The following is a 27,366-nucleotide window of genomic DNA, read 5'->3' on the forward strand; positions in this document are numbered from 1 at the left end:
GAGCAGTTGGCAAAAGAAGAGTGGTCCAAAATTTCAGTTGAGAGGTGTAAGAAACTTGTTGATGGTTATAGGAAGTGATTGGTTTCAGTTATTTTTTTTCCAAGGATGTGCAACCAAATATTAAGTTGAGGGTGCCAATAATTTTGTCTGGCCCATTTTTTGAGTTTTGTGTAAAACTGTGTCAGTTTTGTCTTTTTTCTTTGGATTTTTTTATTGTCCCAGTGCACATAAAGGCAACAAACACATGTATACCAAAAACATTTGTAATTACAACAATTTCTGGGAGAAATGGTGTATTTTCTGGAAAAATTCCAGGGGTGCCAATACTTTCGTCCATGACTGTATATATATATATATATATATATATATATATATATATATATATATATATATATATATATATATAATGAATGCAATTGGAAATAAAACAAAGTTAGAGTTGAGCTTAAATGCAAGTAATGTGTTCAAAAAAATCCTAAAAATGAAAATTTGCAAATTTGATGCCTGGTGCAACATTGATCGCTTTAGCAACCTCCAGGGATTGTGGGAGTCCCAGGCCTCTGACTCTGTTATTTTGGGGGTCATGGGCTGAGAAGTTTGAGAACCCCTGTGCTAGGCATTTACATTTAAGGAGATAAATGTTCAAAAAAAAAAATTGATGTGACTTTGCAGATGCCTGATCAAAACAAAATAAATGGCAGCGACTCATTAAATGTACTTGTTGACCCTACAAACACTTTCAGAATAGTGTGAATGTACCGGAAAGCAAAGTATTTGCACCATAATTCCCTGTTTTTAAAATTAAATTATGATACATAAAATGTAAATATTGTTCTCATTATATGGTTATACATGGGTTTTGGTGGGCCTCAGAAGATTTTCAGGTCTCAAATCGGGCCTACTGAAGTTTGGGAAAGGCTGCCCTAGATATTTTAGGTCTGCAAAAATAACTATTGAAACTTAAAACAGTTGTAAATTCATTGTGTTAAATATGAACCAAACTATGCAATGAACATAAAAAACTACTAACTCAAGGCTATTAAAGTGGAATCAACTTAACTGAAAATTTCCAAGTATTCTGCTTTCTCATTTATGACAATAAGTCCCTCCAAGATTTTGCAGACCATAGAGAGACTTGTTAAGACAGGATAAAGAAAAACATAAGCATATGAAAATGAAGATGATGAGGACATAATGAGCGTGTATGACAGGATACTACACAGCTGCCTTTATAATGTTGAAATGATATGTCATGTGTGGGACGGTGGTCTTTACAAAGCGTCAGATCACATCTGCATTGAAGACAATAAAAAATGTCGACATGAAAGACAAGAAGGAGGAGATATGAGGTCCACCCACAGAAACAACCAGGCTCCTAAAGGATCCTGTGAATGGGCTGTCCTGTAATCTGTATCAATTATTCATATCAATGTGTGTTCTCTGCACAAGCTCTCTCCTACATTAAGAAATACATCACAGGCTGTTTAGCTGTGATCAATCACATACACACCATCACCTGCCGTTGCTTTAACAGAGGTTTGTAGCATAGCTTGCTCAGTAGTTAGATTTCTGTGTGGCCCATCCAAAATTCTGTGCAAACCTAGACATTGCAAAAAAAACAAAAAAAAAAACCATACAATTCTCAAAAAAAAAAAAAAAAAAAAAAAAAAAAAGGGGGTTTACATGAATGGGCATTTACATGAATGGGCATTTTTTTGTAGGTTAATGTGAGCCTTCCAGTTCAAAAATATATTTCTGCATTGCTTCAATGTATTATTGACAATGTTAGCAGGCATATGTTGCTTTAGCAGCTGGTCTGCAGAAAGCCTCACACTTTTAATCACTTATGATCAGCCCTGAGGTAGCTACAAACATAATAATAACAATGGAAAGTCCAACTTTTGACTTTGAAGTTATTAGTAGTTGCGGGTGGTATTACCTCGATGCACAGTGACATTTAGAGCCACAATATTCACACTACTGTGGTGTTTTGCCTTTGAGTGTTTGCACAAACTTGTAAAGGACAAGAAGGAATTATTCAATGAAATAAAATGTGTGAACTGTATCTCACAAGGATAAGACACCCTTTCCTAAAAAGTTGGGACAATATAAACATAAATAAAGTATGTGACAATTTCCAAAAGTAAAGCCCCATGTTTTAAAAGAAAATATCACAAAGCAACATAAAATGTTGGAACCAAGCACTTCAGTTGTTTTAAAAACAATTCAAAACACATTCGGGTTTTATGCCAGCCTCCTACTTAAAAAAAAAATTGAGACAGAGTCATGCATACCACTCTGTAGCATCATGTTTTATTTTAACAGCACTCACTATGGAGACCTGTTTCTGAAATTCTGAAAGTGAGTCCAAAACTTGGTACAAAAGTGGCAACTTGACTGAAATTTTTGAAGACATTTTGCCTGTCCTCCAAAAGCCTTCTTCAGTTCTGTCAGTCCCTTAGGTCCATGAAATGTCTTCAGAACCTCAAACACGTCCAAGTTTGGGATAACCATGACCTGGATGAATAAGAACATCCAGACAGTTGGAGAAGTGAGTTTTCCTTTAGAATTTCAAAGCCTTCCAGTGTCAAAATCTAGATTAAATCAAAATGTGTCATACCCCAATTTCCAATACCAGAGTGTGCAATATTTATTTTTTCAGAGCTAGTTTAATCTATCTAATAATGTGTTGCTTATTACCTCTGCCAAAGAGGGTTATGTGATCGGCAGGGTTAGTTAGTTAGTTTGTTAGTTTGTTAGCAACATAACACAAAAAGTTAATGACGGATTTTGATGAAATTTTCAGGAAATTTCAGAAATGTTATAAGGAAGAACTTATTAGATTTTGGGAGTGATCCGGATCACCGTCTGGATCCAGGAATTTTTTAAATGATTTGTTACTATTGGGAAATAGGGCTAATGGCGGAGGTCTGCGCTGTCTGAGTGCTTTTCTAGTTTTATCAAATGATTTGTTTTTTGTCCTCAGAATTTAACATTCATAACAACTACTGGACATTTTCTTCAGACAGCCATATGTAACAAATAACCTGAATTTAACAGCAATAAAACATACAAAAACAGAAACATTGTGATACAGATTCATGTCTATGCTAAAATGTGGTGGGGACACACTTTTCTTTCTGAAGTAAATCCAAAACCGAGACAGTAAAAATCAAGTCTGACTGTATTTGTTACGCTGTTATTACAGCCTGCTTGTCGATATATGCTACTCAAGACTGGATCTTGGACTTGACTGTAGAAAGACATTCATTTATTAGTTTTTGTATAACTTGTTTTACAAACATAATAAAAAGTGTGAGTTGTCCTTACATATAATGCAGTAAACTGCAGAGTATATGACTATGTTTAACACATAAAAAAATAACAACAGCACTATTAGCACTATTAGTATTGAGTTAGCCTGTTAGCACTTTAGCTGCCAACATAACCTAGCAGTTTACAACAGCCAAACACCATCCTCCACTGAAAACACCAACAAATCATCCCAACTATCAATCCCAGCTAACTAGACACCACCTTAAAACTAAGTGTCAAGCAATATTCATTTTTCAGAGCTTATATTGATACTGATTATAAGTAGTGCATGTGACCAATAACCAATATTTGGAACCGATATGCATTCATCATGACAAACAAAATTTAGCAATTTAGCTCCAGCTCTGTAGATGAGACTGTAGAGAGTGAAAACAAAACCAGAATGGAAGACACACCATGCAGTGAAACCAAAGGTGCACACCTTTAAAATAATTCATTTTGGCCGATTATCGTTAAATAAGTGCAAATTCTGAAAATTGGTTAAATGCCAAATATCAGCATTAATAATCATCCAGACTGATAATTGGTCTACCCCTACTCAAAAACTCCATATATCAAATGAAAATAGATTGTTCTGTCAATTGTCCCATACAAGTCCTCATAAACTGATGATCTCAACTGTAACCTCCATTGAAACAGTAAATCCAACCACTGTTGTTTCTTGGGAAAGACAGACAAAAGCATTCACTGTAGATAGTTCAGTGCTGTCCTCCACTCATTCATGGCTCTTCCCACACTACTGCTGCTGATTAGCCCCTGAGCATGAACACAATGCTATTGGGAAGGGAGATGGTGCTCCTGCCATTGGCCCTATCGGCCCATGCCTTTCTGCATGACACAATTCTGTGTTGAATACAGCTCTTCATCAGAAAATTAGTCATGGGTATTTATCCACTCATCAAAGTCCATAACAACTCTCTACTCTCTCAGCTCTCTGCAGTTTTATTTTTTGTTTCAGTTTCTTTATTACCTGAAGCCATACTAAATCAAAATCCTTCCACAAATTGATTTCCCTGCCTAGTTTCCTGTACTCTCCTGGGAAAAGGCTTTTTTATGTCATCCACATTGATCACATGAATACTCAACACCTAAATTAGCCATGTGCTGTATATGTTGATAAACAACCTCCACAAACAGGAAGTAGGTTGTAGTAAAATTACTTTGAATTGGTAAGTGGCATATTTTCAGTCAGACATTCTGCTGGGGAAACTGGCCAAAGACTGGTAAATGTCAGCTTATGGAAACTCTGTTGCATACCAAATTGCAATTGCAATATTGGTAAACAAATTGCAATTAGAATATCTTTCAAAATTGTTCATCCCTACTGAATTCAGGTTTCAATGATTTGAAAGTAATTTCTATTTGTAAAAAAAAAAAAACAGTAAAAAGTGAGGAAAAAATCTTCAACAAAGGTTAGGTAAAGTGCAGGAAAAAAACGTACCAAAGCAACAAAATCTGACTCCATATGTCTGAAAGCGTCTGAACCACAGCCAACCCTAAAAGGCGTTGAAGTGATAAAGAAAAGTAGAGAAAGGAGAATTATTACCAAAGTAAAAACGACACACGCCGTATACTTTAACAGCTGGCTTCAGGTCACAGGGACCAGTGCTGATTTATATTGAGGAGGGGAGGCGTGAGGCAGATGTTGAGGGGCCTCGGTGCTCTACGTGTACGGTTCTGCCTTTATAATACACCCATGAGTGTGCAGGGTTTGAGTAGATGGGTGTGTGGGTGTGCATATGCTGGTGTGTGTATATTAATTGGTGGGGCAGTCTGAGGTTGGGCCTGGCAGGGGTGATAAAAACTGGGTCATTAAAATCGTGCATTAAATCCCCACACCTCTGGCCTCTCCATAAAGTTGCCATTACTAATTAAGGCGTGACTTTCTTCTCCTCTTTCTCTCACTCCCTTCTCGACTCAATCACGCCGTTTAATGGCCGACACTTTCCCTCATTCTGTCACAGAGCAGGCGGGAGATGTTTTCCATTAGGCCTGTGGAAAGGTCCCTGTGTTTTCTCCACAAAGATCCAAATGACATTTAAGAAACTTAATGACACTGCTGCGTGCTAAATCTTCTTTCATCCTGTGTAATCCTTTATAAAAAACAGTCATCACTCTAAAGAGGGTTTTATTTAAAGTTAATTGAAGAAAAACAATGAGGTAGGACGCAGTAATGGAAAGGTTCAGTCAGAGTGCAGCGCTGGTTACTCATCCTAACAATCTCCTCATTCATTGGCCGCTTGTTTGTACACATAAATAGTCGTTTCCATCGCCTTGGGAAAGCCAGTGTACTCCCAGCTTGTCATTTTCTGTTTCTAATTCTGTTTTTGTTCCGCCTTCCTGCAGCCCATTCTCCCTAAATCCTTCATACGATGGAAAAGAGAGAACAAAGAGAACAAGGCTTCCCTTTCTCATATTCTAGCCAAAAGGTAACTTCCAGACTTGTATTACTATCTGATATTTACTCCCTCTTGTTTCTTTATAACAAGCAGTAGTAAACAATTACACTCTCCTGAAGGAGAAGCCCACCTTTGACCAAACAATCGCAGCTCAGCACGGCACAGAGAAGAAAAAAGCTGTGAATCCACACTATCTGCTCTTTAACAAATGAGCGCAGTGCTGGCTTTCTGCGGATTTATGTGAGCCCTGGGCGCACGCTGTTGTGGGCCAGTCATGGTAAATCTGCTATTTTTGTCAAGGTGTGAAATGTATTCGGCTGTTAAATCACACACAGGGGCCTTTTCAGTGACGGCACAGAGTACACACATACACACAACCTCAACTGCACGCCATCTTGATTTGCTGCATGACTTTTGTACGGTTCATTAAACTGCTTCTACAACTGCAAACCCGCTCTGATTGCCTCATGACTAGTGGGCCGAGAGAAGGAGAGAGAGACAGAGGAGGGTTACTACATGACCTTGATTCACCGCTGACTTAATAACCTGGACACTTTTCTGGATGACTGGCAAAGTCTGCTACAAAGTTGATGTTTTGAATACCACAAGGGAAAGACAAGAAATAATTCATATTAAAGCCGCCAGTGCAAACCCCTTTTTAAATTCTTCTTGAAACTCTGCTCCAGTTTGTCCTCCTTATTCTGTCTCATCTTCTTCTCTTTGGCAGTCATGTTTCTTTTTGTCTGTCAAGCTCCAAAAAGAACAATATCATTAGATAAAAAGCCTTGAATTACCCAAGAAATAGAATTGAAAGAGTAGCAGAGGCAGTCTCATGATTTCAGTCTCCTTTTATCTCCAAATATGTATAGTGTCTGGAAAAACAAATTCGACTCCTTGGATGTTTTACACTTTTGGTGATTTTATAAATCAGTCAAGGCCAATATAATCTGAGGTTTCTGACAAGAAAATTACAGAAAAAAACTTGATGTCGAAGTGAAAACAGATTTATATGTAGTAATGTTAATTAAATAAAAACATGTAGTGTAAAATAAGTGACTGCATTTAATGTGCCTGATCTAATTCAACAGAGGTCCAGTCAGTTGGTGCTAACAGTCTCACAATTAGTAAAACTGGGATCACCTAAGTTCAGTTAATGTGTCCTGAGTGATTGCAGTTTAAAGACACCAGTGTCTGGAAGGTCCAGTCACTGGTTAATCAGTATTCCTGGCTACCATTACAACATTAAAAGAAAAGAACACTCAGAGCAACTCAGTTGAAAAGTATAAGTCAGGATGAATTAAAAAAAAAAAAAAAAGTCAGAGACACTAAATATCCCAAGAGTTCAGTTCAATCCATGGAAGAAATGGAAAGAATATGACACGTGTAGATCAGGCCGTCCTCACAAACTGAGTGACTGTTCAAGAAGGAGACAGGTGAGAGAGGCCTACAAGACACTAATGACTACTCTAAAGGAGTTGCAAGCTTCAGCAGCTGAGATGGGAGAGAACCCGGTTCTTCACCAGTCAAAACTTTATGGGAGAGTAGCAAGGAGAAAACCATATTTAAAGAAAAGTCAGATTAAATCTGATCAGATTAAATCTAGAGTTCACCAGAAGACATGTGGGAGACTTTATGGTCAAGTAGGAGAAAGTTCTTTGGTCTGATGAGACCAAAATGGTGCTTTTTGGCCATCAGGCAAGATGCTATGTTTAAACTATGGTGGCAGCATCATGCTGTGGGGATGCTTCTCCGCAGTTGGCCCTAGAAAGGTTGTAAAGCCTACACACTCAGAAAAAAGTCAGATATGAGTCAAATATGAGTTAAAAATCAGATTTTGGTCACTTCTAACTGCAGTGCAAACGTCACCTTATAGCTCACCACGGCTACGCCTCTTTGCCTGTTGCCAGATTAATCTGAAGTTACATTACAATGCTAATGTCATTAAGCAGATGCTTTTGTCCAAAGCAACATACATTTAAGAGTGAGTACAACACAAGCAAAGATCTAAAAGGAATAACATTAGTAAGTGCCACATAGTGCTTCAAGTCCAGTTGGACACAGATGCTGCCATGCAGTTCTAGAGACAATGCACATTGCATAGAAGCTTTTGAGATGACATTTGAGATGATGTTTATAAAATTGTGTCCACAGTCACTGAACTCAAAAATGCTCCAGAATAAATGTATGACATTGCGTAGGCCCTGTTTACACTTTGCATTTGTGTGTCTTTTCAGATTCCAAGTGAATGCACCTTAGGGATCAGATCACGTCACATGACAGGGGGTCTTAAATGCATTCCTGTACTCATGTCTGATAGCAGTCTGAGCTACCAGATATCAAACCGTTTTAAATATGTATTGAAGTATCTCCACACAAAGCATTAATCATCTACAACAGGATATAAATACCTGTTAATACATTATCCAGATGAGGTGCAAGACTACATCAATGATTTATAAATGCCTTGATGGCACTATATCTCTTGATGCACTCTTGTCATAGGTGAACAAGTATTAACTATCCTAAAACCAGAAAATTTTGACATTTTCCAACACTAGGACCCCACTGTTATCAGCCTGGGGGGCCTCCATTCCAGCAAGAAGGACAAACAGTAAACCATGTGATATCTCACTTTTGCCCTGTCCAGAAGCTCTCCATATAAAGACAGAGTTATTTGATTTCCTTTGTTTCTGTAACGAGCTGTAATTTATTAGTCACACTTGTACATCAGCAGCAGAATATTCATAATACACCCACACCAAACACTTACAACATCCCACAGCTACAGTGCACTTGGGGACCTCACTTGAACAGGACATTTCATACAGCTGGTGTGAAAAAAACACATCAACTGATCCCGCCAATATAACATTTTGGATCTCAGCTTGACGCCTGACAGCAAGTACAGCAGGACTGAGCCTTCCTCTTCTTTCAAATAGACAAAAACAAACAGAAACACATGAATTCTACCACTATCAGAGTGGGCAATTAAAGCATCCAGAAGTTTTCTGCATCCAGAATAATTTCCGATGACAGAACATAAAAAAAGGCAAGCATATTATAGCAGGAGTCTGTAAAGGTGAAGTGTAGAAATAGCTCTAAAAATTGTAAGAAAATGGAAATATGACAAGACAGTTGGATTTATAAAAAGCCCAGAAAGAAAGTAACGAGGACTAACAGGGAGACAGAAATATAGGTAGAAGAGAGTAGCCACAGGCACTCAGACTAAGTTTGCAGGGAATAAAGATTGACTGAGAGAGGAGAAAAAAAAATCATTAACCTTGAGGGTACAAAAATGACACTGAAGTTTTATGAAAGAGGAGAGAAACTCCACTGCTGCATTTTCTCTCTGATGATGATGGTCACCACGATGATGATAACCCGAGGCTTGTTAAGAGACTCGCTCCAAACACACACCAGTGATCTCTTTTTATCATCCAGCCTCCCACTCAAAGCACAGGCTCACACGAGGCGTGTGGGCCCTCGTTTGAAACTTCATCTCAAAATTAAGCCCCACTCATCTCTGAGCTTTGCCTGAGGTGCAGAACACAGCTACTGAGAAAGAAATGATGCAGGAGGAGAGAAAGCAGAAAGTTAGAGGGGAAGAAAAAGTACAACACAAAGAGGGAAAAACTTAGAAAAAGAAGTGCTGAGAAGGAGAGTGATGACAGACGGAAAAGTAGAAAGAATATAGAAGAATGTCTGAGAGACTTTACTCTCTTTGAAAGGAAAGAAAAGTGTCAGAAGAGTCCATTGAAAGAGGTGAAAAATGCAAAGTTATGTACAGCAAAAGAGGGGTAGGTGATTTTGTTCACTTCAAACACTTCTTTCCATTTTTCAGCCTCACTCTGACAGTGTTAAACACCGGGACTGAGAGAGGGAAATGCAAATTGTCCTGCCAAAGGTAAAAGCTTTCTCAAGACAGGTGGGAGGATTTTCATATGCTAACATCAGCAATTTAAATAAAATGGAAAGACCGAAGGGGGCGCAAAGAGAAGAAAGACTGCCTGAAAAAGACACTTAACTCTGACTATAAGATATCATGGCAGTGTGTGAAAGTAAAGTCTACCCGCTTATGGAAAAAGTACATTTGTTTAGTTTTTCAGTTATTTCTTGAGGAAAAATCATTCAACATTTGTTATAAAACCTCTGACATGAAAGTTTGTTTGGCTTTGGACATCATTTATCAAAAGTGTTACCTATTTTCTTTTAATCCATTAAGTAAAGTGTTAACTTTGACAGCAGTTAATTGGTTAATTATGCTAAAATGTAGCAAAGGTTATTGTTTATATTACTGCAAACTCACACTTTCAAAACCAGAAAATCAACAGCTTTCTGCAATGTTCTTTGATTATGCACATGCCTTCATTAAAAATCTGCAAATAATAAAGCTGTTTGGATAAATCACCACTGTTTTCATTCAGAGATGCTCCAGTGGGATCCAGCTGTATGTAGATCAAGCAGGATTTTACAATAAAAGCACCCAGAGAGGAGACAAGCATATTGACTAGTCCACAGGAAGTGGTATATGCTCTCGCTCTGGTTGTCTGAAATCCATTTGACCATTTTACCATGTTAGAGCAGGCCTCTGATCCTTTATCTCTCTCATATTAACAGGTTCAACATTACTGAATGAAAAAAGGGTTTGAAGATGCAAAGGATTAGTAAGACTGAGATCACCAATTTCTGCACAAAATTTTCCCCCAGTGGAAATCAACATGTGGTATGAAAAACCGCATCGTCTCTGTGGGGACCCAAACATTAGCTGAGAGACAAGATTAGAGAAAATTGTTAAACATACATTATATGGACAAATGTATTCAGCCACACATGTTCATTATTGAATTCAAGTGTTTCGATCATACCTGTTGTCACAGGCGTATAAAATCAAGCACCTAGCCATGCAGTCTCCATTTGCCAGCATTTGTGATACATGATGGGACGTTCTGAAGAGCTCATTGACACCAAATGTGGTACTGTGATGGATGCTGGTGCTGGAGCCAACGGCCCATACAAGGTAGTGCTCAGGACCGCCACGGTAAATGGCCACACTACAGCCTGCTTCAGTGGAACTGAACCACTTTCTGGCAAGGAGACGTCACGTCACTGTCACTCCCGCCTCATCTGGAAAAACCCTGTCCTTTTCCCCTCCCTCCTCTCAGTACCAAACGGCTCACTTTCTTTGCATTGCAAAGTGGGCAGAGTTAGCTTTGAGCTGGGGGTTCACCTACACTTTAAATGCTGCTGAGGAGCATGATGGGTAATAGTCACCAACACTGCTGGTTCAATAGCTGAAGGGTTCTGAACTTCCTCTCGTATTTATGTAAGCACAAAAACAGAATGGAGGGAACTTCGTGGAATGGGTTTCCATGAGAGAAAAAAATATTCTGATCATCCTCTTAAACATACAAAAACACACACAACTACAACTACAGGGAATTCTATATATATTTTTCTTTTTTGGCATTTTTGGGAGTTTGTTAAAAGGTGAAAGGTATTTTGTTAGTTATATGACTGTTTTTAAACAATCTATTAAAGTTAAAATTTTAATGAAGTGAACATTAAAAAAAACTGTGACAACACTATTCCCATATGTTTAATACGGAAAAGATAAAACATGATTAATTTGTAACCTGTTTTTTTAAGTTGCATGATTTTAACAAATGAAACATAAGCTCTTTGATTCTTCTCTTCTTGAGCAAAGAGAAGATTAAACGGGAGAGTAGTAAATGAACACAAAGAAAACCCTGAGGGTTTGTTAGGGAACCCACCTAAGCACAGATATAAACATCTGTAAAGTTTAATCACTAAATACAAGCAGATTCCAGTAATTAATCTATATGTGGTCTTATAAAGCAGAGAAAAAATACATTTTTCTAAATAAAAACAATCACCTGTTTAAGATACTTTTTTAAATCTTGAATAAGAGGAGTGAGAAAAATTCCTGAAAAAATGTGGAAACACTGATTACAGCAAACATATACATCTGTTAACATTCCATGGGCTATTTTCCAATTATTTTTTTCTGTACTGCTTGAAAACGATCTTTTCTTCACACATTTTATTGAAATCTCGTTCTACTTACCCCAACCTCTACATGATCCGAGCCCTTGTCGTCTTGCTTGTGGAGGATCTCAAAGTAGTACTGTCTGGACGCCATCAGGCTGAGGGGAGAGGATCACAGAGAGAGAAGAGTTGTTAGATGTTTGTCTGTAAAGCAAGACAAACTTGAGCCACCAGGACCTTAGGATAAAAGCCGATTTAATGATGCTGCGGTAAAATAAGGTAAACATTGTGACCTTACATGCACAGAATAATCATAAAAACATATGCCACTTGGACCGGAGCATAAACTGGTTAATCAGCCCAGAATAGAGCTCTGAGCTGGAGGCAAAGATGGCAGCAGAGACGGCACAGAGCCAGGATATTATCAGCCTCAGGTCCTGAATAAAACACTCCTTCAGAGACTGTGGGAAGAAAATCAATGCTCCACATAAATCAGCATTTCATACTCATACAGGCTCCAGGATTTCTCTGAGACTCCCGGTTAGGCTGAGTAAAAGGCTACGTGTTTATCCGCAGCACTGATGACACACAAACACATGCGCACAGCGAGCGACAATGCTTTATTCTTATCAAAAACACATCTCGGATAATAGGGCAACATCTGTTGCTGAATGAGAGACAACCAAGCGCTGCAACACACATCATTAGCTCTCCAAACACACACAAGTTGTTGGAACCAGACGCACACAGAGTATCGTGGAATGAATAAAACATGTTTTTGGATGCATACATTTCTAAAATTTGTTGAACCAGAGGGTTATACATCCACAGAAACACTATCCTTATGAGAATAAAACAGCGCTGCATCTTTACAGGCCTGCTTCTGCAGTCAAAGATGCTGTTTATGCTGTTTTCTTAGCCTGATCATTTGTGGAACTTCTGCCCCTCTGAACTCTGGTGTCTATTGCCTCCTCCATATTCATGTGGCCTGATTCACATGGTGTATGATTGTTTTCTTTGCCTCTTTAGTTCCTCCTTTCTCCTATTTGTATCCTGAAAGAAAAAAACAAACTCATCTCCTTGGAACAAATCTGTGTTTTGAATGAGAAATTGTCCCAGAAAAACAGGAAATAAGACAAAAATACAAGCAAGCAGACTTGTTAGTCATATTACAGAATCCTTGTTCAAAGGCTTTGGAGCTGTACTAGGATGCAGCAGCATTGTGTAAGTCCAAATGTAGCCTAGTTTGAACTTGTTCTAACTTATGGAGTTATGCACTCCTAACTTTTTAGGTGTTTCACCAGCTGAGATACTTTCAATGTAGGCGTTCGTTTTAACTCTAATGTTATCACTAGCTCTGAGTAGGTGTAAAATGTGTTGACATGGTTTATCATTTTGAAAGGTGGTGTAATTTGGAGGATGAGGAGCAGGGAGTTTTATGGCTGAGTGGAGTCAGGAAGCTTTCTCCATGATAAGAGTTCATCCCTCAGAAAATTACGCTAATGCTTTGTAGGCCTGCTTTGTGTTTCATGAGTGGAGATGATTTCAGGTCCAACAGGTAGCCATTAAATTAACTCATATTTTAGTTGGAGAGTGAAAACATTTTCGTTTGACTTCAAAAGTCCTCTTCAGTAACCAAAAGGCTGGCATCACTCCAACTCATCCAGGATTTTCCACAGTGTGTGGGTGAAACCAAACACTCACACATCTTCAATAGCAAGCTTAAAGTTTCAGTGTAGTAAAAAAAAATGCCATTTGTCCTTTAAGAGGTTGAATGTGACATTGTAAGTCCAATTTGACCAACCTATGATGCAAAAACTAAAAGACAAAAAGAGGAACGTGGTTGATAAAAGGTGCCTTTATTCTCTTCACTGATTTGGTATTTGACTCTTCCATCACCAGCTCCAGGAAAGCAGCTTCAAACATTAAAGATTACTACACTCAAATAGTAAATCTTCTTACTGGTGGTTTTCTTTTAGGACCATAAAGAAGCATTAACATTCATTTCAGTCTGTTTTATCACCAGATAAAACTTCACAGGAGCTTTAATTCTCCAGTGGTTTCAACATAGATGCATGAACTGCTGACTTACAGTTACAGTGCAGATTTATTCTACAGCGTATACGAGTGTATTTGTTCCTGACGAGGTTGACCGAGTTGAAATCGAAGGACAAAGGCTGAGGAGGGGGTGGCAGTCACGTGTTGCTCCGCGCACAAACTCTAGTGCATCATCAGCCTGCCCGGCGTTCTGTGACCAATAAATCATGGCAGGTGCAGGGGAACAGTGACAGTGTGGTAAGGTCACTCTCTCATGAATAGGGAACACCGCCCCCACCCATACCGTCCCCCCTATGCTGCTGCTGAAATGGCACTCTGAGAACTTAAGTGGCACTTTGAGCACCTGCATGGCGCTCTGCTCGCTCTTTGCCTATGCAACAGGAACATAAAGCCATCATGGGCTATAAGCAGAGTCATGCTTAATGAAAAGGAGAAAATAGGATCGTATTTGGGTATTCACCTCAGAAAGAAACAGCCAAATGAGCCATTAGGCTAGATTGAATCACATGAAAGTTTAATTCATGTGATGGAGATTTGAGGAAATTAAGAAAAGAGGCTAATCTGAAGTTTTCTGTTGTGAAATATGGAGACAAAAAAATTAAAAGACCACAAAAAATGCTGGGGTTTTCTGCAGGTTTTTCTGTCTGGATTAAAGGATTAATTTGCAATTTGTCTCTTGAATTGGTTTCCACACACCAAGCAGGTTGACACAATGAAGAAACAAACACAGGTACATCTATCTTTGTGAGGCCTCACTACATGGTTTACCCTCTTAGTGATACTCTTTACTGTCTCTCAATCCAAAAACTCTGAGTAGCTTTGACTTTCAGTCTCACTGGCTTATCGTACACATATTTTCCTCTAACTCACTTCATCATTGGTAAAAAAAATAAAAGGCTCCCTTTAAATCTGGGTGGGAGCTAAAGATTCACTTTAAATAGACTAACCTGACACGCCAGTTAGACTGTTTCATATATACATATATTTAACATCTATCTGGGAAAGCTCCCATAGAAAGTGTTTGGGAGGGCGGGACTTTTAAAAAAAACCTTGGAAGACGATTGGACAAAATGTTCTGTCAAATTCATGGTGGGCCAATCAAAGTGAGGTTGTACACATGTTTCACCTGGCTTAAGTGGCTACTGCTGCCATAGTTTATGAATGGTGGAGCTACTTGGTGAATAAAATTCCTGCTAAGGTCGGTCAGGAGACATGTTAAAACATCCTCTCTGCCAGTGTGGCTCTTTGCTCTTGTTTCAACGTGATCCAGTCCTGGTAAAACTGCTGCTATACTACAGATATATCCAAGCTAATCACCACGGTGGAGGTGGCCTTTGCAAACGGATTTCAGTAAAACTTAACCCCGCCCAAAGCTACCACCTCATTCTCCTTTAATGACGCTGATTGGTCTGAACAGTGTTTGATTCGACACAAACGTCCTGGATTGGAGCTTTGTGTCTGGAAAATCCATGTGCTTTGCAAGGTTGTCTGTGTTTGGCACTATTTTGCAATGTCGCTTCAGTCACTGGCTTTGTGCTCATCTGCTTCAGGGTATCTGAACAGCTGTTGAGGCAGAGGACACAACAAGTAACTAAGCTAAAAGTTGTCAGTTCAATTCAACTTCCACTTCAACACTTGACAACAACATTCTGCTTGAAATCACTGGAGGCTAAGCCACAACTATTGCCAAGTTCCCCACTTAACTCAACCTCAAAAATACATAAATACCCCTTTAAATGTGTGGTATTGAGAAGTTGCTGAAAAAATTAGAGTGCTTTAAGGGGCACATTTGTGTAATGGAGGTGTAATTATGGAAATATCACAAGGTTGGGTGATGCTGTGGTCGAGGGGCTCGATATGATGTCTTTTCATGGCACCCAGAAATCCTGGCAACGCCCCTGCATATTTAAATAAAAATCTGGGGAGGTCTCTCAATCTTTTCAGAGCTATGCATCACTTTAAAAAAAGACACAAAAAGCTGAATTTTAGAGAATTAAACGGTACACTTCCAAATCATTTAACTTCTATTTTAGGCTGACATGTCACATCTTTTTGTCTCATTTCCTGAGCAGAAATCAACACTTTTGGCTGCCTTCAATTTCCTCTCCCTAAGGAGGAGAGAGAAGGGGGGTGGATGACTATAGATGGTTTTTAGGATGTATTAGAACATTTCCTGACCCTTCATTAGACTGCCTATTTCAGCCCATAATCTGGCTCCATCTGAGGGATAATCTAATGTTTGAGCTGAGAGAAAGCAGTCTGCCGCCTCACTGAGTATGGCTGTTACACGACGTCATGGAAGGCTACATACTTCAAAAAGAAAAAAAAATACAGATATCTACTGAAAAACGTAAAAAGCATCCATCAACATTTGAGGATCTGTCTCTCCAAGCCCCCTCGCTGCTCTTAACTCAAAGAGCCAGAGCATCAGCAGTGACAGCTCCGCCAATACAAACCTGTTTACCTGTTTTAAAATGCAACACATACACACACGCACTGATAGACACATAAAACAGATACGCAGGATACAGATAGAAGGCCTATCAATGACAGGGGAGCAGGACTGAAACAAATGTAAAAGCATCCTATCACACAGAGAAGTAGACATGAAAACAGAAATGGAAAAGCAGAACAGCAGTGCTATTCATGTCTAAACACACTCTGTTGTTTAGCTGTTTCCATTTCTGTTTTTTCTTTGTGATTAAGTGCGTTTCTCTAAGACGACTCGGTGGAAGTTCTTTTTTAGATTTTTGTGATTTTGCTCCATTTTGGAGATGACACATTTTTTTTAAAGATGTTTCCCTTTAAACCTGATTTAGTTTTTTAGTTTTTTTGTGTTCCTGTCTCTCTGTCAAAAAAAAAAAAAGTTCTTTGTCGGAAAAGCAGACAGAAAATTACTCATAGGTCCAAATACACATTTGAACAGTGGTCATTTTCCACTGCATCCTATGCAGTTTAGATTTAGGAGGCATCATTCTCCAGACACAGCAGTCTGTTGTTTTAGTTCACAAATTAAATCAAGTCTCTTTTTTTGCTGTTTAAAAAAGGTCCTTTTGCTACTGTTGATTATAATTGTCTGTCTTCTACTCATACATATTTTAATTTCTCTGACAAAGCAGCGACATGGATAAAGTCAGATAAAGTCAGAAAGTGTGCAGTGCAAAAGAATGAATGATAAATGTGTATTTATCACTGACTGTTATCTTGGAGTTCCACAGCTGTCAGTCCTTGGACCATGTTTCATTTCGCTCATTTGAATTAACTGATTTCCCCAGAGTACTTTTCTTTCTAAATTGAGTCAGTGGTTGCCAAGTTTTCTGTTGTTCAATTACATATGGTTAAGTGCTGAAGTACAAAGACTGTCATTGGGTTTTAACATCAAAGCACCCATAGGGTTATTACGGTGTGTACTGTGATTCAAAACACTTTACACCTTTTTTTTCTGAACTAAATTGAACCAAACTAAACTAAACTAAACTGAATTGAACAAAATTAGACTAAACAAACTGAACTAAGACTTTTCAGTTCGATCTGAACCCAAATGACAGGTACAAAACTTCCCCTGGGCCATGGACCAAACAGACAAGACCTCTGTCCGACCAAAAGAGGCGGTCTCGGCCCAGACCAAACTAAACCATGGTCCTGCATTGTGAAAGCATTATGTGGAAGGTTTGGGGCTCTGTATCAATGACAGGAAATTACTCTGTGGGAACCAGAAAAAGGAAATCCAACACGCAAACAAAATTAGCCATGGAAGCACACAGGGAGAAGAGGAGACCAGATGTCTGGTTAACTTTTGGTTTGAGGATGTTGTGAAGGTTCAACTGAAAAAAAAACAAAAAAAAACAAAAAAAAACCCCATAAAAATATGAAAACTTTCCAACTGTCTTTAAAAAGTATGAAAGAGAGAGGATACAAGAGGATGGGAGAAAAACACCACCTGGAAATAAAGAATCTGCGGCTGCAGTATTCTGAATAAAACACAAGATGTGCCCTATAAAGAGGATCAGCGCTCAGTGAAGAAATCCCTGATCCATTAATATTTTCCTCCACATGTCAACCGTGCAGACCGATGGGTATAAGAAACCCGCACTTCACCAGGGTTATCAAGTGGGTACCCTCGTTTGCCAGTTAGTCCCACGACACCTCCAGAGGGCTGAACAGTGATCTCCAGCGCCCCAAAGCGACCCTCCTCCCTGCCAGCTCTCACCACCCACCATGCCAACACGGAGACATCATCTTACCTATCTTACCACATGGCCCAAACAGCTGCTACAGCATGCCGCCTTCAACAGAGCCAGGCTGTGTACATGCAGGCTCCAGGTAGTGACAATGCTGATACTACCTTCCGTGACAGCACTCATGATTACAGTTTGATCATTATAGTAGAAACATTACACATAACTAAGAGTAAAAAAGAGAGAATGAGAAAGATTGGAATCGCGTGAGAGAGAGACACTATTATACTAAACTAAACTGAACTAAAATGTATACATTAAAATAAACTTAGCTGTACTAAACTAAAGTTAACTGAACTACACTAAAATTGAAAAAGTCAACTAAACCTGGTTGAAGTTAAGTAGAATAAATGTGAACTAAAGTAAAAGTACTAAAGTAAACTAAACTTAAGTAAGCTGTTCTTAACTAAGCTAAACTCAACCAAACTTAGCTAGAGTTAACTAAATTTAAAATTCTAGATTAAACTAAACTTAAGCAAAGTAAACTAAACCTAACTTAGCATTCTAAACTTTGCTAAAGTAAAGTAAACTTTTGTAAAATAAAGTAAACTTAAATAAGCTACACTAAACTTTACTAAAGTAAACTTAATTTAGCTGTTCTAAACTTAACTAAACTGAACCAAACTAAAGTAAACTAAACTTAACATAGCAATTCTAAACCTTACTTAAGCAAAATAAACTTAACTTAGCTACACTGAACAAAACTTAATAAAACTAAACTTAACAGAGCTGAACGAAACTAAATGAAACTGCACTAAACTGAACTGCACTGAATGCAACTCAATTCAACTCAACATGTTATAAGGAAAAATAAGAGGTTGAAAACGTACCAGACTATTGTTCTCAAGTAAAAGTTAAGTTACTTTGGATAAAATTTACTTAAGCTGAAGTAAAAGTTGCAATCTATAAATCTACTCAAGTAAAAGTTAAAAGTCAGTCTTTTAAAATGTAGCCTACTTAAAGCACTGGGTAGCTACTTTTCATTCCCGAGGAGGTTATACAGTAAAATATATTTTCCTAGTGTGAAATAACTACAAGAGAATATGAATCTAAAACCAGGTTCTGTTTTATGAGGTGAGACTTAACCTGTGCTGTGCAGTGAAAGTCAAACTTTTGGCCATTTTCCTGTTGGCAGAAAGCTAGAACCTCCTTGTTTTGTCTTCTAGTGTTTTTTTTTTTTTTTGTACTCAATGCTTTTAAAAATGTAGTGAAGTACAATACTTCCCTCAAATGTACTTAAGTAAAAGTAAAAGTAGTGATTTTGAAAAGTACTCAAAAAGCACACATACATTAAAAAACTATTCAACTGATGGCATCTTGAGTAAATGTAATTACATTCCACCCCTGGAAAAATGTGCCCAACTATGACACATCTTATATGAGTTGACATTAATACTGGACGGTGAGAACTTCACCCACATTTTTGTGCATGCTGCTGGAGCAAGCATTCATCAAAATCTGAAGTCTGAAAACTCAACCATCTTGGTTGGTGAATGTTTACGTAGCCTCTTTTATTTATACTCATAACTCCTAATGGCCTAGATCAATCCAGGTGAAACTGATTGGAGAGGAGAAGAGCACTGGCAGAACTAAGAATGTGCTAACTGAAATGCTGCATGCTTTGTGATGATGACATGAATGTCTGATTATTCTCACCATTTAAACAGAACTTAATCAACTGAAAGTCACTTCTTTCAACTTTGAGAAATCTGAAACTTGACGTAGCTGTTTACAATTTAAAGAGCTGGAACCCACAAATTGCTGCTTGCAGCAATACTGGTCTAAGTTGTTTGTCTGTTGTTTGAATTGTTTTAATTTGGTGTTTGTTTTTTAGATCTTCCTGCCCAGAGACTACAGATGTAAATTAGCTTTATAGCTAAAGCACGTCCCTGACAAGTGAACTGATCAACATTAACTAAACAAGGAAACTGGAATGATAAAAGGACAGCCAGCATAAAAAAGATAATTGTCCAATTGTCCATCCAGGTATGACTGGAGAGGAGAATCAGAAAGAAACAAAGCAGGCACAAAGGAAGAGTGTTTGTGTGTGCGCCCAGTGGTCACACCAGCCTCCCCGTGATGGATGATGAGGCGGGCTGCACTTGAAAGAGATGAAGAGACAAAGAGACAGGGCGGAAAAGAAAGATGAAGGAGGAGCGATAAATAGCATAACGAACTGCAGAAACAGAGAGGGAATTGTAAATGCTTTCTGTATCTTGAAAGGAGAAAAAATACATTACAAGACGTGATTTCATACAGAGCAAGCTGAGAAAAAAAAGACATAAAAGAGCATGAGAAGGGCAAATGAGAGATGGAAGAGGAAAGAATAGCTATTAGCGTGTGACTCAGAGGATGAGTAGAGGACACAAAACGCGAGTGTAATTGCCTGACTAATTGGAGTCTTTGTTTCCAGATTCCCCTTCATAGGAGAGACTCAGACAAAAAGGAGCTTGACTTGATAACACAAGACAGGGGACTATTTTCAGACGGTATCCTTGCTGTCCAAAGTCTGCAGGATGAGAAAAATGAAATATTTATTTGGCATGAACATATACAGGGTGTTTTTTTCATCTTCGCTCACAGGAATCTCAAAGGAAACAGGTCTGTCTAAAGGAGTATACAGAAGCGTGGCTGCAAAACACCCTACAGACCAGAGAGCAGAGACTGACATGGGCTCACTCTCTATGCATTTATAACCTGGTTAGCACAGCAGTATGCTTCCTACTCTACACTCTGCTTGGTTTTTCTCCTTTCTTGTCACTTAACTTGCCTCTAGCTGCAGCAATTTCCTGATTCTCACATTTTTTTCTACTGCTCACTCTCATTAATACTTTCTGACTGTCAGCCCGTCTCCCTCTCCTCCTCCCTGACACCCACAGGTGGCCCTTAAATAAAAAGAGTGTGCCCGACGAGTGCTTTCCTCTCAACTACATTAATGATACCAGTGTTTAGAGCTGCCCCAAGGAGACGCAGAAACTTCACTTTTCTACTCCTCTTCCCCATCTCTTCACTCCGTTTCTCATGCATTTCTCTAATCCATCAGAGAGCTATCACGCTGCTCTTCCCTGCAGCCTCAATAAATCCTCTTTATTCCATCCCCATCCTTCGCTTCACCCCCCCACCCCACCCCACTCTCCTTCATCCCCTGTCTCCTTCTCCCTCTCTCCTCTCCTGTATCTCATCTGTCGCTTCCCTGCGACAGTTCTTGCGCCGTCTCTTCTCCCTCTCTCACACCACGTCCAATTCCCCTGTATGTAATTATCTAATATAGCTTTATAGCATTACTATCTTCAGAGCCTTTTCTTCCTTACGCCTCCACCTCGCCCCCATTTCACTTTCATTTTGTATTAACACTGTCTCCTCTCCTATTGGCCTTAATGTGAGGATTTGAAGTTTGAATTTTTACCCTAGCATTGCTCTGCTGAGGTTTCTGTAAGATCCAGTAAGCACGCTGTTTGTTCAGCCCTGTAGAGTGCAGCTGCAGTTATGTTTCATCAAGGTTAAACACCATATATTTACAAGCTTCTGAGATCTTTTTACTTGCAGAAATGTTAGCGGTACACAATCATACATTTGCAAATGGAGGTCTTAAAGGACAAGGCTTTTAAATCCAAATCTCACAAACTGATGTCAAATGACATGCTAAAACTAGATCCTGTGCGTGCAGGATATCAGATGCCATTGAACACAAAATCCCCTCTGCATGAAAAGAGAATAAGACAAATTGTTCCAGGACTTATGTGTGTGTTCAATGTGTGATATTACAATCTAATCATCTCTGCCGCAGAGCTCAAATGCTACAACCAGAGGGAATACAAGGTGCGCCATGTAGTTGCACACATGAGAATTGCAGTTTTTTGAGCCTCTCAAAGAACGTCGGTGTCATGAACAGCTGGAGCAACATTTAACTTAAACTGCAACTTTTTATTCTTTAATTCATTAGGACTACAGTTCCCAAGTTATTAATGATATCAAGAGATGTGAAAAGATCCTAATCTGTCTGTGAAAAATGTCTTTAATGTATTAATTTAAAAAGCAGCAATTTAAATCTATAACTTCAAACCTACGCAGATGTAAAGGACCTTATCAGTGCAATATCATGCTATGATAAAGTTAGAAGCATATAATTAAGCATACTCATATAGGGTATTTAAGCATCAATTGTGAATCACACATAAAGTGCTTTTAGACAGACATGGTTCTGGTTCTGGTTCTGGTTCTGGCCCCGCTCTGGTGTCTCAGAACCTTGGTGATTTCTGGCGAACCAGCCCGCGTTCACACCAGTTTATGCAGAACCAAACTGGGAGGATTTGATGGACATGTATCACCACGTCCAACTCCACTTTTGTCCAGTTCTTTCATGCTGTCCTGGTATTCTGTCTTCAATTGTATCTGATTTTAGACTCCACAAGTTTCTTAGAATCCTTTATGACTTCTTTTTTTTTGCTATTGATGTATTTTGACTGAATATTGGCAGCAAAGTCCAGAACAATCTTTGGCCCTTGCTCTCTGTTTCCAGATCAGCTGGAACGGGAGGTGTAAGGGCAAGTTAAAGGAATGTAACTTTAAAATGAGACATTGTCCAGCTGCAGAGGTTGAGACCGTTGAAGACATAAAGATGCACTGTGTTTGGGTGCTGTGCAAACATGTGTGCCTGATTACGAGTCTGCATCTCCTCCTAACTATTGATCCATCCTCATGACATCTTGATACATCCAGATATTCACTAAGTCAATTATCAAACAGCGCACATATCCATTCCCCAGCTGCTCACAATGTAATTCCTGTGTTTTTTCAGACTGAGCTGACCATCCGTCATCATTACTGTCTCTAATCACGTTTGGCTAGAAGCAGCCCTGTGTTACCATTTGGTCTTACTCATGCATTACGGCCAATCAGATGTCCGCTACCACCGTCTTTCACAGCTCCAGAGATGTGCATCGACATCCCTGAAGACACTGAAATATAACACAACACATCTCACACACTGAAGCATAGATTTGTGTCTCAGCAGGCTTCCATCATTCACAGAAGCAGATGGCAGGCTGATGGCCTGAGGGAAGAAAGTGGGACAGAAAAGTCATTGCAGCTCACTGCCAAAACAGCTTCAGTCTAATTCAACTGCTTCAAAATATCAACCAATTACCTTGAGTGGAGAAAGGTTAGCGTGGAGTTTTCCATTCAAACTCAAACACACAGAAACATGCAAACATTCCCTCGTATTTGTGTGAATACTTTCATATTAAGAGGCAGCACAGGTGCAACACTCGGCTCGTCTTCAAGCTCAATCAGTATTCCTCTGATGCTTCGAGCACAAGTACTTTACTTTCCTCTCTCTAAATGCTTGAGTCTCTGCGCCAGCTAATGGCCAGGAGTGCTTAAGTGATTCAATTATAGATACTGAGAGATCCCATAGTGAAATAACTGGTCATTCTCGGCTAGGTTTCCCTCATTGTGCCGGGAAAGCTCAGTTAACTTTCTCCTCTTTGCTATTATAGGTCTTAGGAGGATTTTCCGTTAAGTCGGGTGTATAGAAAACAAATAGAAGTTTGTTAAAGCATAAAATGAAAGGGAGAGAAAGATGACAAGGAGAAGAAGTAAGTAGAAAAAAACAGAAAGGCCTTAAAGGAAGAGGGCGCAAACACTCACACAGGAAATGAGTCTGAGGAATGAGTGCCCACATGTCTGAGGAGGATTCGGTGTAAATGTCATTTCAAGAAGTTTGTGACATGCTGCTCCTCAAAATGCCAGCCATGGCTGCACAGATAAACCCAGAACCCTAGTTTGTTTTTCTCCTCTCCACAGAAGTTCAAAGGTCATCTGCAGGTTAATTTAATTTTAACCATGGCATCTCACATATCTAACTCTTATGTTAGGAGCCATGTCGATAGACGCACATGCCTTAAAAAAGACAGACATGGCTAAACTTAAATCCAGAAAGTGCTATAAGCTGAGAAATCCTCAAGGGGTAAAAGGTTTAAACCATTCTGTGCACTTGTCTTGCTCTTTCAATATTATCTGCATCTTTGCCAGCAAAGCCAGTGTTGCTTTTACTCCATGCACATCATTTGACCATTTGCTAATCTATAACTGTATATATTTTAATATTACTGCAGGGAAATCTTTGGATGGATGTCAGAATGCTCTGTGTAGCAGCAAAAATGTGATTGGATAGTGGATTTGGAGAGCAGGGCTTAGCGATGGGTGAATTATGCAGCCTTTTCCAATGCAGCTCAATATATTCTAAGGATCTTCAGATTTGATGTTTTTAGAGCATTTCAGCACCACAAAGTTCACCATCATCAAGTCTTGAGACATGCACACTCATGGCTCCACTGATCCTGTTTTCCCTCTGCTACTATCTCCAAGGAGGGTGCAGAGGTGGGATCACATGGTGCCCCATAACCCTGCTGTAGTGTTCATAGTGGAGGCCTAACATCATGCTGTTCAAAGGCCCTGCAAATTGGGCACTTAAGAACGACTTCTCTGTTTCTAACAGGGTTAAATGAGTTTTAGAAAATGTGGATCTCCCTGGTTGTGTGTCCAGCCGAGGGCTTGTGAAGCTGTGTCAGAGAGCAGAGGTGGTGCTGACGGGGTTATCTGGGTTAGTCATCACACTCCCTCTCTGTCACTCATCGGGCTGCTGTGACAGCATCCAACAGAGACTGCCAAGCTAAAGCTTCACAGATACATGAGCAAAGGCAGAGACAGAGAGGTAGACACACAAAAAGGGAAGCTTCAAGTTGACACAGGGGTTATTTTAAAAGTCCTGCCAATGGGGTTCAGTGGCATCAAGGAGGACTTGTTTTCAGTCCAGTCTGAGAGATTTAAGGCATGAATGCATCATACTCTGCCCTGTATGGTAGACACTGGTAAGTTGTGCTGCAGTAACAGTTTCCATTCATGTTAAAACTGATTAACAGTTATTCTTTATATCTTGCAAACTTTATCCCTCTGGGGTTCTATGTGTAATAACCATCCAAACAGAAATATATGACTGGGAAAAAAACTGACTAAGAAAAAAGGACTGATTAAGATGGAAAGAGAAAAAATACTATCTCTTTTAGTTTTATTCAGCACACGTCCTCACACACATGCCCGCATAAACACTGTGAGTCATTATCACCAGGTGGTCTTCGCCAGGTGGCATGGATGACTAGAAGATCCTCCAAACAGGTGTACAAATTCAACCTTCTTGTCAGTCCCATCTTTTTAAAATGCCACCTTGGACTGACTTTGCAAAATCCATCGCACATAGCACACTCAGTTCATTGAAAACACTAAATGCCTGCTAAAGACCATCTGATAACACTGCCTTTCACTACAAGTTGAGCCTGATATCTTGACATTTTTATAATACTCCTATATACTGTTAAATATTGTTTTTATTGCTTGATTAATTTCTATTAAGTATTCATATTGTGTTAAGCCAGTGCAGCACTTTGGTCAAGTGCTATATCAATAAACTATGACCTGATAACTAATGGCTGGTTTATTAAAAAATAAAGTTTAATTTCTATACCTGTTCATACTGTATCCTGGGGTACTTAAAGATAGCCATGGCATCCCTTTGATTACTGTCATCAAATAATCTGCTGTGTAATGTACGCATGTTTAAAGTAATTGTCTCAAGAGTGTGTGTCTGTGTCCAGCAGCAGCCCTGATGCCTGTGTTTGAAGAAGCGCCAAGGTCACTAATTAGTGGACTTCGTTCCGCATCCAGACCCAGGTGCCAGCCAATCCGGATCCATCCGCCCCCGTTATCTCATTTTGGCATGCGTCACTATCTCTGCGGCATTTTTACATTAACGGTAACGTTTTTGACTGAGCTTCTCTTTTCCTAACAGTAGCTACACGTGACGCTGCTCAGCCAATGAGACGCTTCAATCAGACGAGGCACAGCAAGTGAAGACAGAACAACAGCTTCCTAAAGGAGAATGGACAGACAGTTATTTGCCCTGACTTCAGTCTGATATGATCAATGACATAATCATTCTCTGACCAGCAATGTTTCCTTGGTTTTCAGCTGTTATATAAATCCCTTCATGACTCAGGGGTTGTCTTACATAGGCCTGATTCCAGCTCAGGTTTAAACTTAGAACAGGATGATCATCCTCCTCACTTCACATTAAATAGGTTTGAGATTGGGAACAGGCAAAGACAGAGAAACTTATATGTCCAAGCTGTTTAACTTTTAATGTGATGATTCTTTTATTCAAAATGTGTCTCAAAAACCCAGGAATCCAACACTTCACCTTCATTTATTTTTTTCTACAATTACGCCTTTTTTTGTTTAGTTTTTTTGGCAGGCCCGTTTCTAGAGCTGTCTTTAGGCAGCCTAGTTTGTATTTAAAAAGTCTACAAAGTTGATTTCACCTGCAACAAAAAAAGCATTCATTTGGATATTTTATCCATATTGATTTGTTATCATAGTTTTATAACTACCTCAGGTTAAACAAAACACAAGGATTCTTATGAACTTACATACCAGGTTGGCTGCAATAACAGAGGCAAAAAAAGGATGTAAATCCTTTGAAATTATCTAGATTCCTGCATCAATTAATCAACCAATTATAATATGTCATGTCTTTATTGAACACAGCTGTTAAACATTCACAGTGCTGCTGGAAAAAGTAAGTGAACCCTTAGGCTAATTACTACAAAAAAGCTTATTAGAGTCAGGAGCTGGCACACCTGATGCCCAGTCATTTACTGTAAACATGAGGTGTAGAGCTGTTGTGACTTAAAAAGCACTCAAACTTTTTGAGTTTGCTCTTCACATGAAGCATCTGCTGATGTGAACCTCGCATCGCAAAAAGTGAGATCTCAGAAGACCTTCAATCAAGAATTGTTGATGACTTGAGGAAGTTACAAAGTCATCTCAAAGACTTAAGGCAGGGGTCATCAACTACATTTGCACAAGGGCCAGATTTAGTATCGCCAGAGTCTCTGGGGGCCGGACTTTCAAATAAAGAAAAATTAAATCAATATTTTTCTGATTAACATATCATTTATTTGTATTTTCTTTAAAAATGAAGGACATTTTTAGGCACTACCAGTGAGATCTATCCCGATCTATAATGCGGTAGACCATCAGGAGACAGGCCTGCCAGGGCTCCTGAAAATCCCAGGGAATGGTCCCTCAACAATTATGATTTAGCACCAATATGAACTCATGTTTAACACTTTACACTCCTTCACTGCTTCATTCTGTTTCTGCCACATTTTGTGCCACTTTTAACCCATTTTTGGCACTTTTAGCTATTTTAACCCATGTTCCTGCCTTTTTGCTACTTTACCAGTGGCTATTTTTGCACCATTTTGCCACTT

The 27,366-nt window shown here is 39.1% G+C and overlaps 1 protein-coding gene across 2 annotated transcripts in view; it reads right to left on the reverse strand.

The window, feature by feature from the left end:
- Positions 1 to 27,366, reverse strand: part of b4galnt4a (beta-1,4-N-acetyl-galactosaminyl transferase 4a) — a 294,875-nt gene that overhangs the window by 38,863 nt on the left and 228,646 nt on the right. For both annotated transcript variants that reach the window (XM_041796610.1, XM_041796609.1), the window contains one exon: positions 11,821 to 11,899. In XM_041796610.1, the coding sequence (XP_041652544.1) occupies positions 11,821 to 11,899 (79 nt within the window). The remainder of the gene's footprint in view (positions 1 to 11,820; positions 11,900 to 27,366) is intronic.

This window comes from Cheilinus undulatus, linkage group 9, assembly GCF_018320785.1.
Source record: "Cheilinus undulatus linkage group 9, ASM1832078v1, whole genome shotgun sequence".
In the NCBI taxonomy this organism is placed as follows: Eukaryota; Metazoa; Chordata; class Actinopteri; order Labriformes; family Labridae; genus Cheilinus; species Cheilinus undulatus.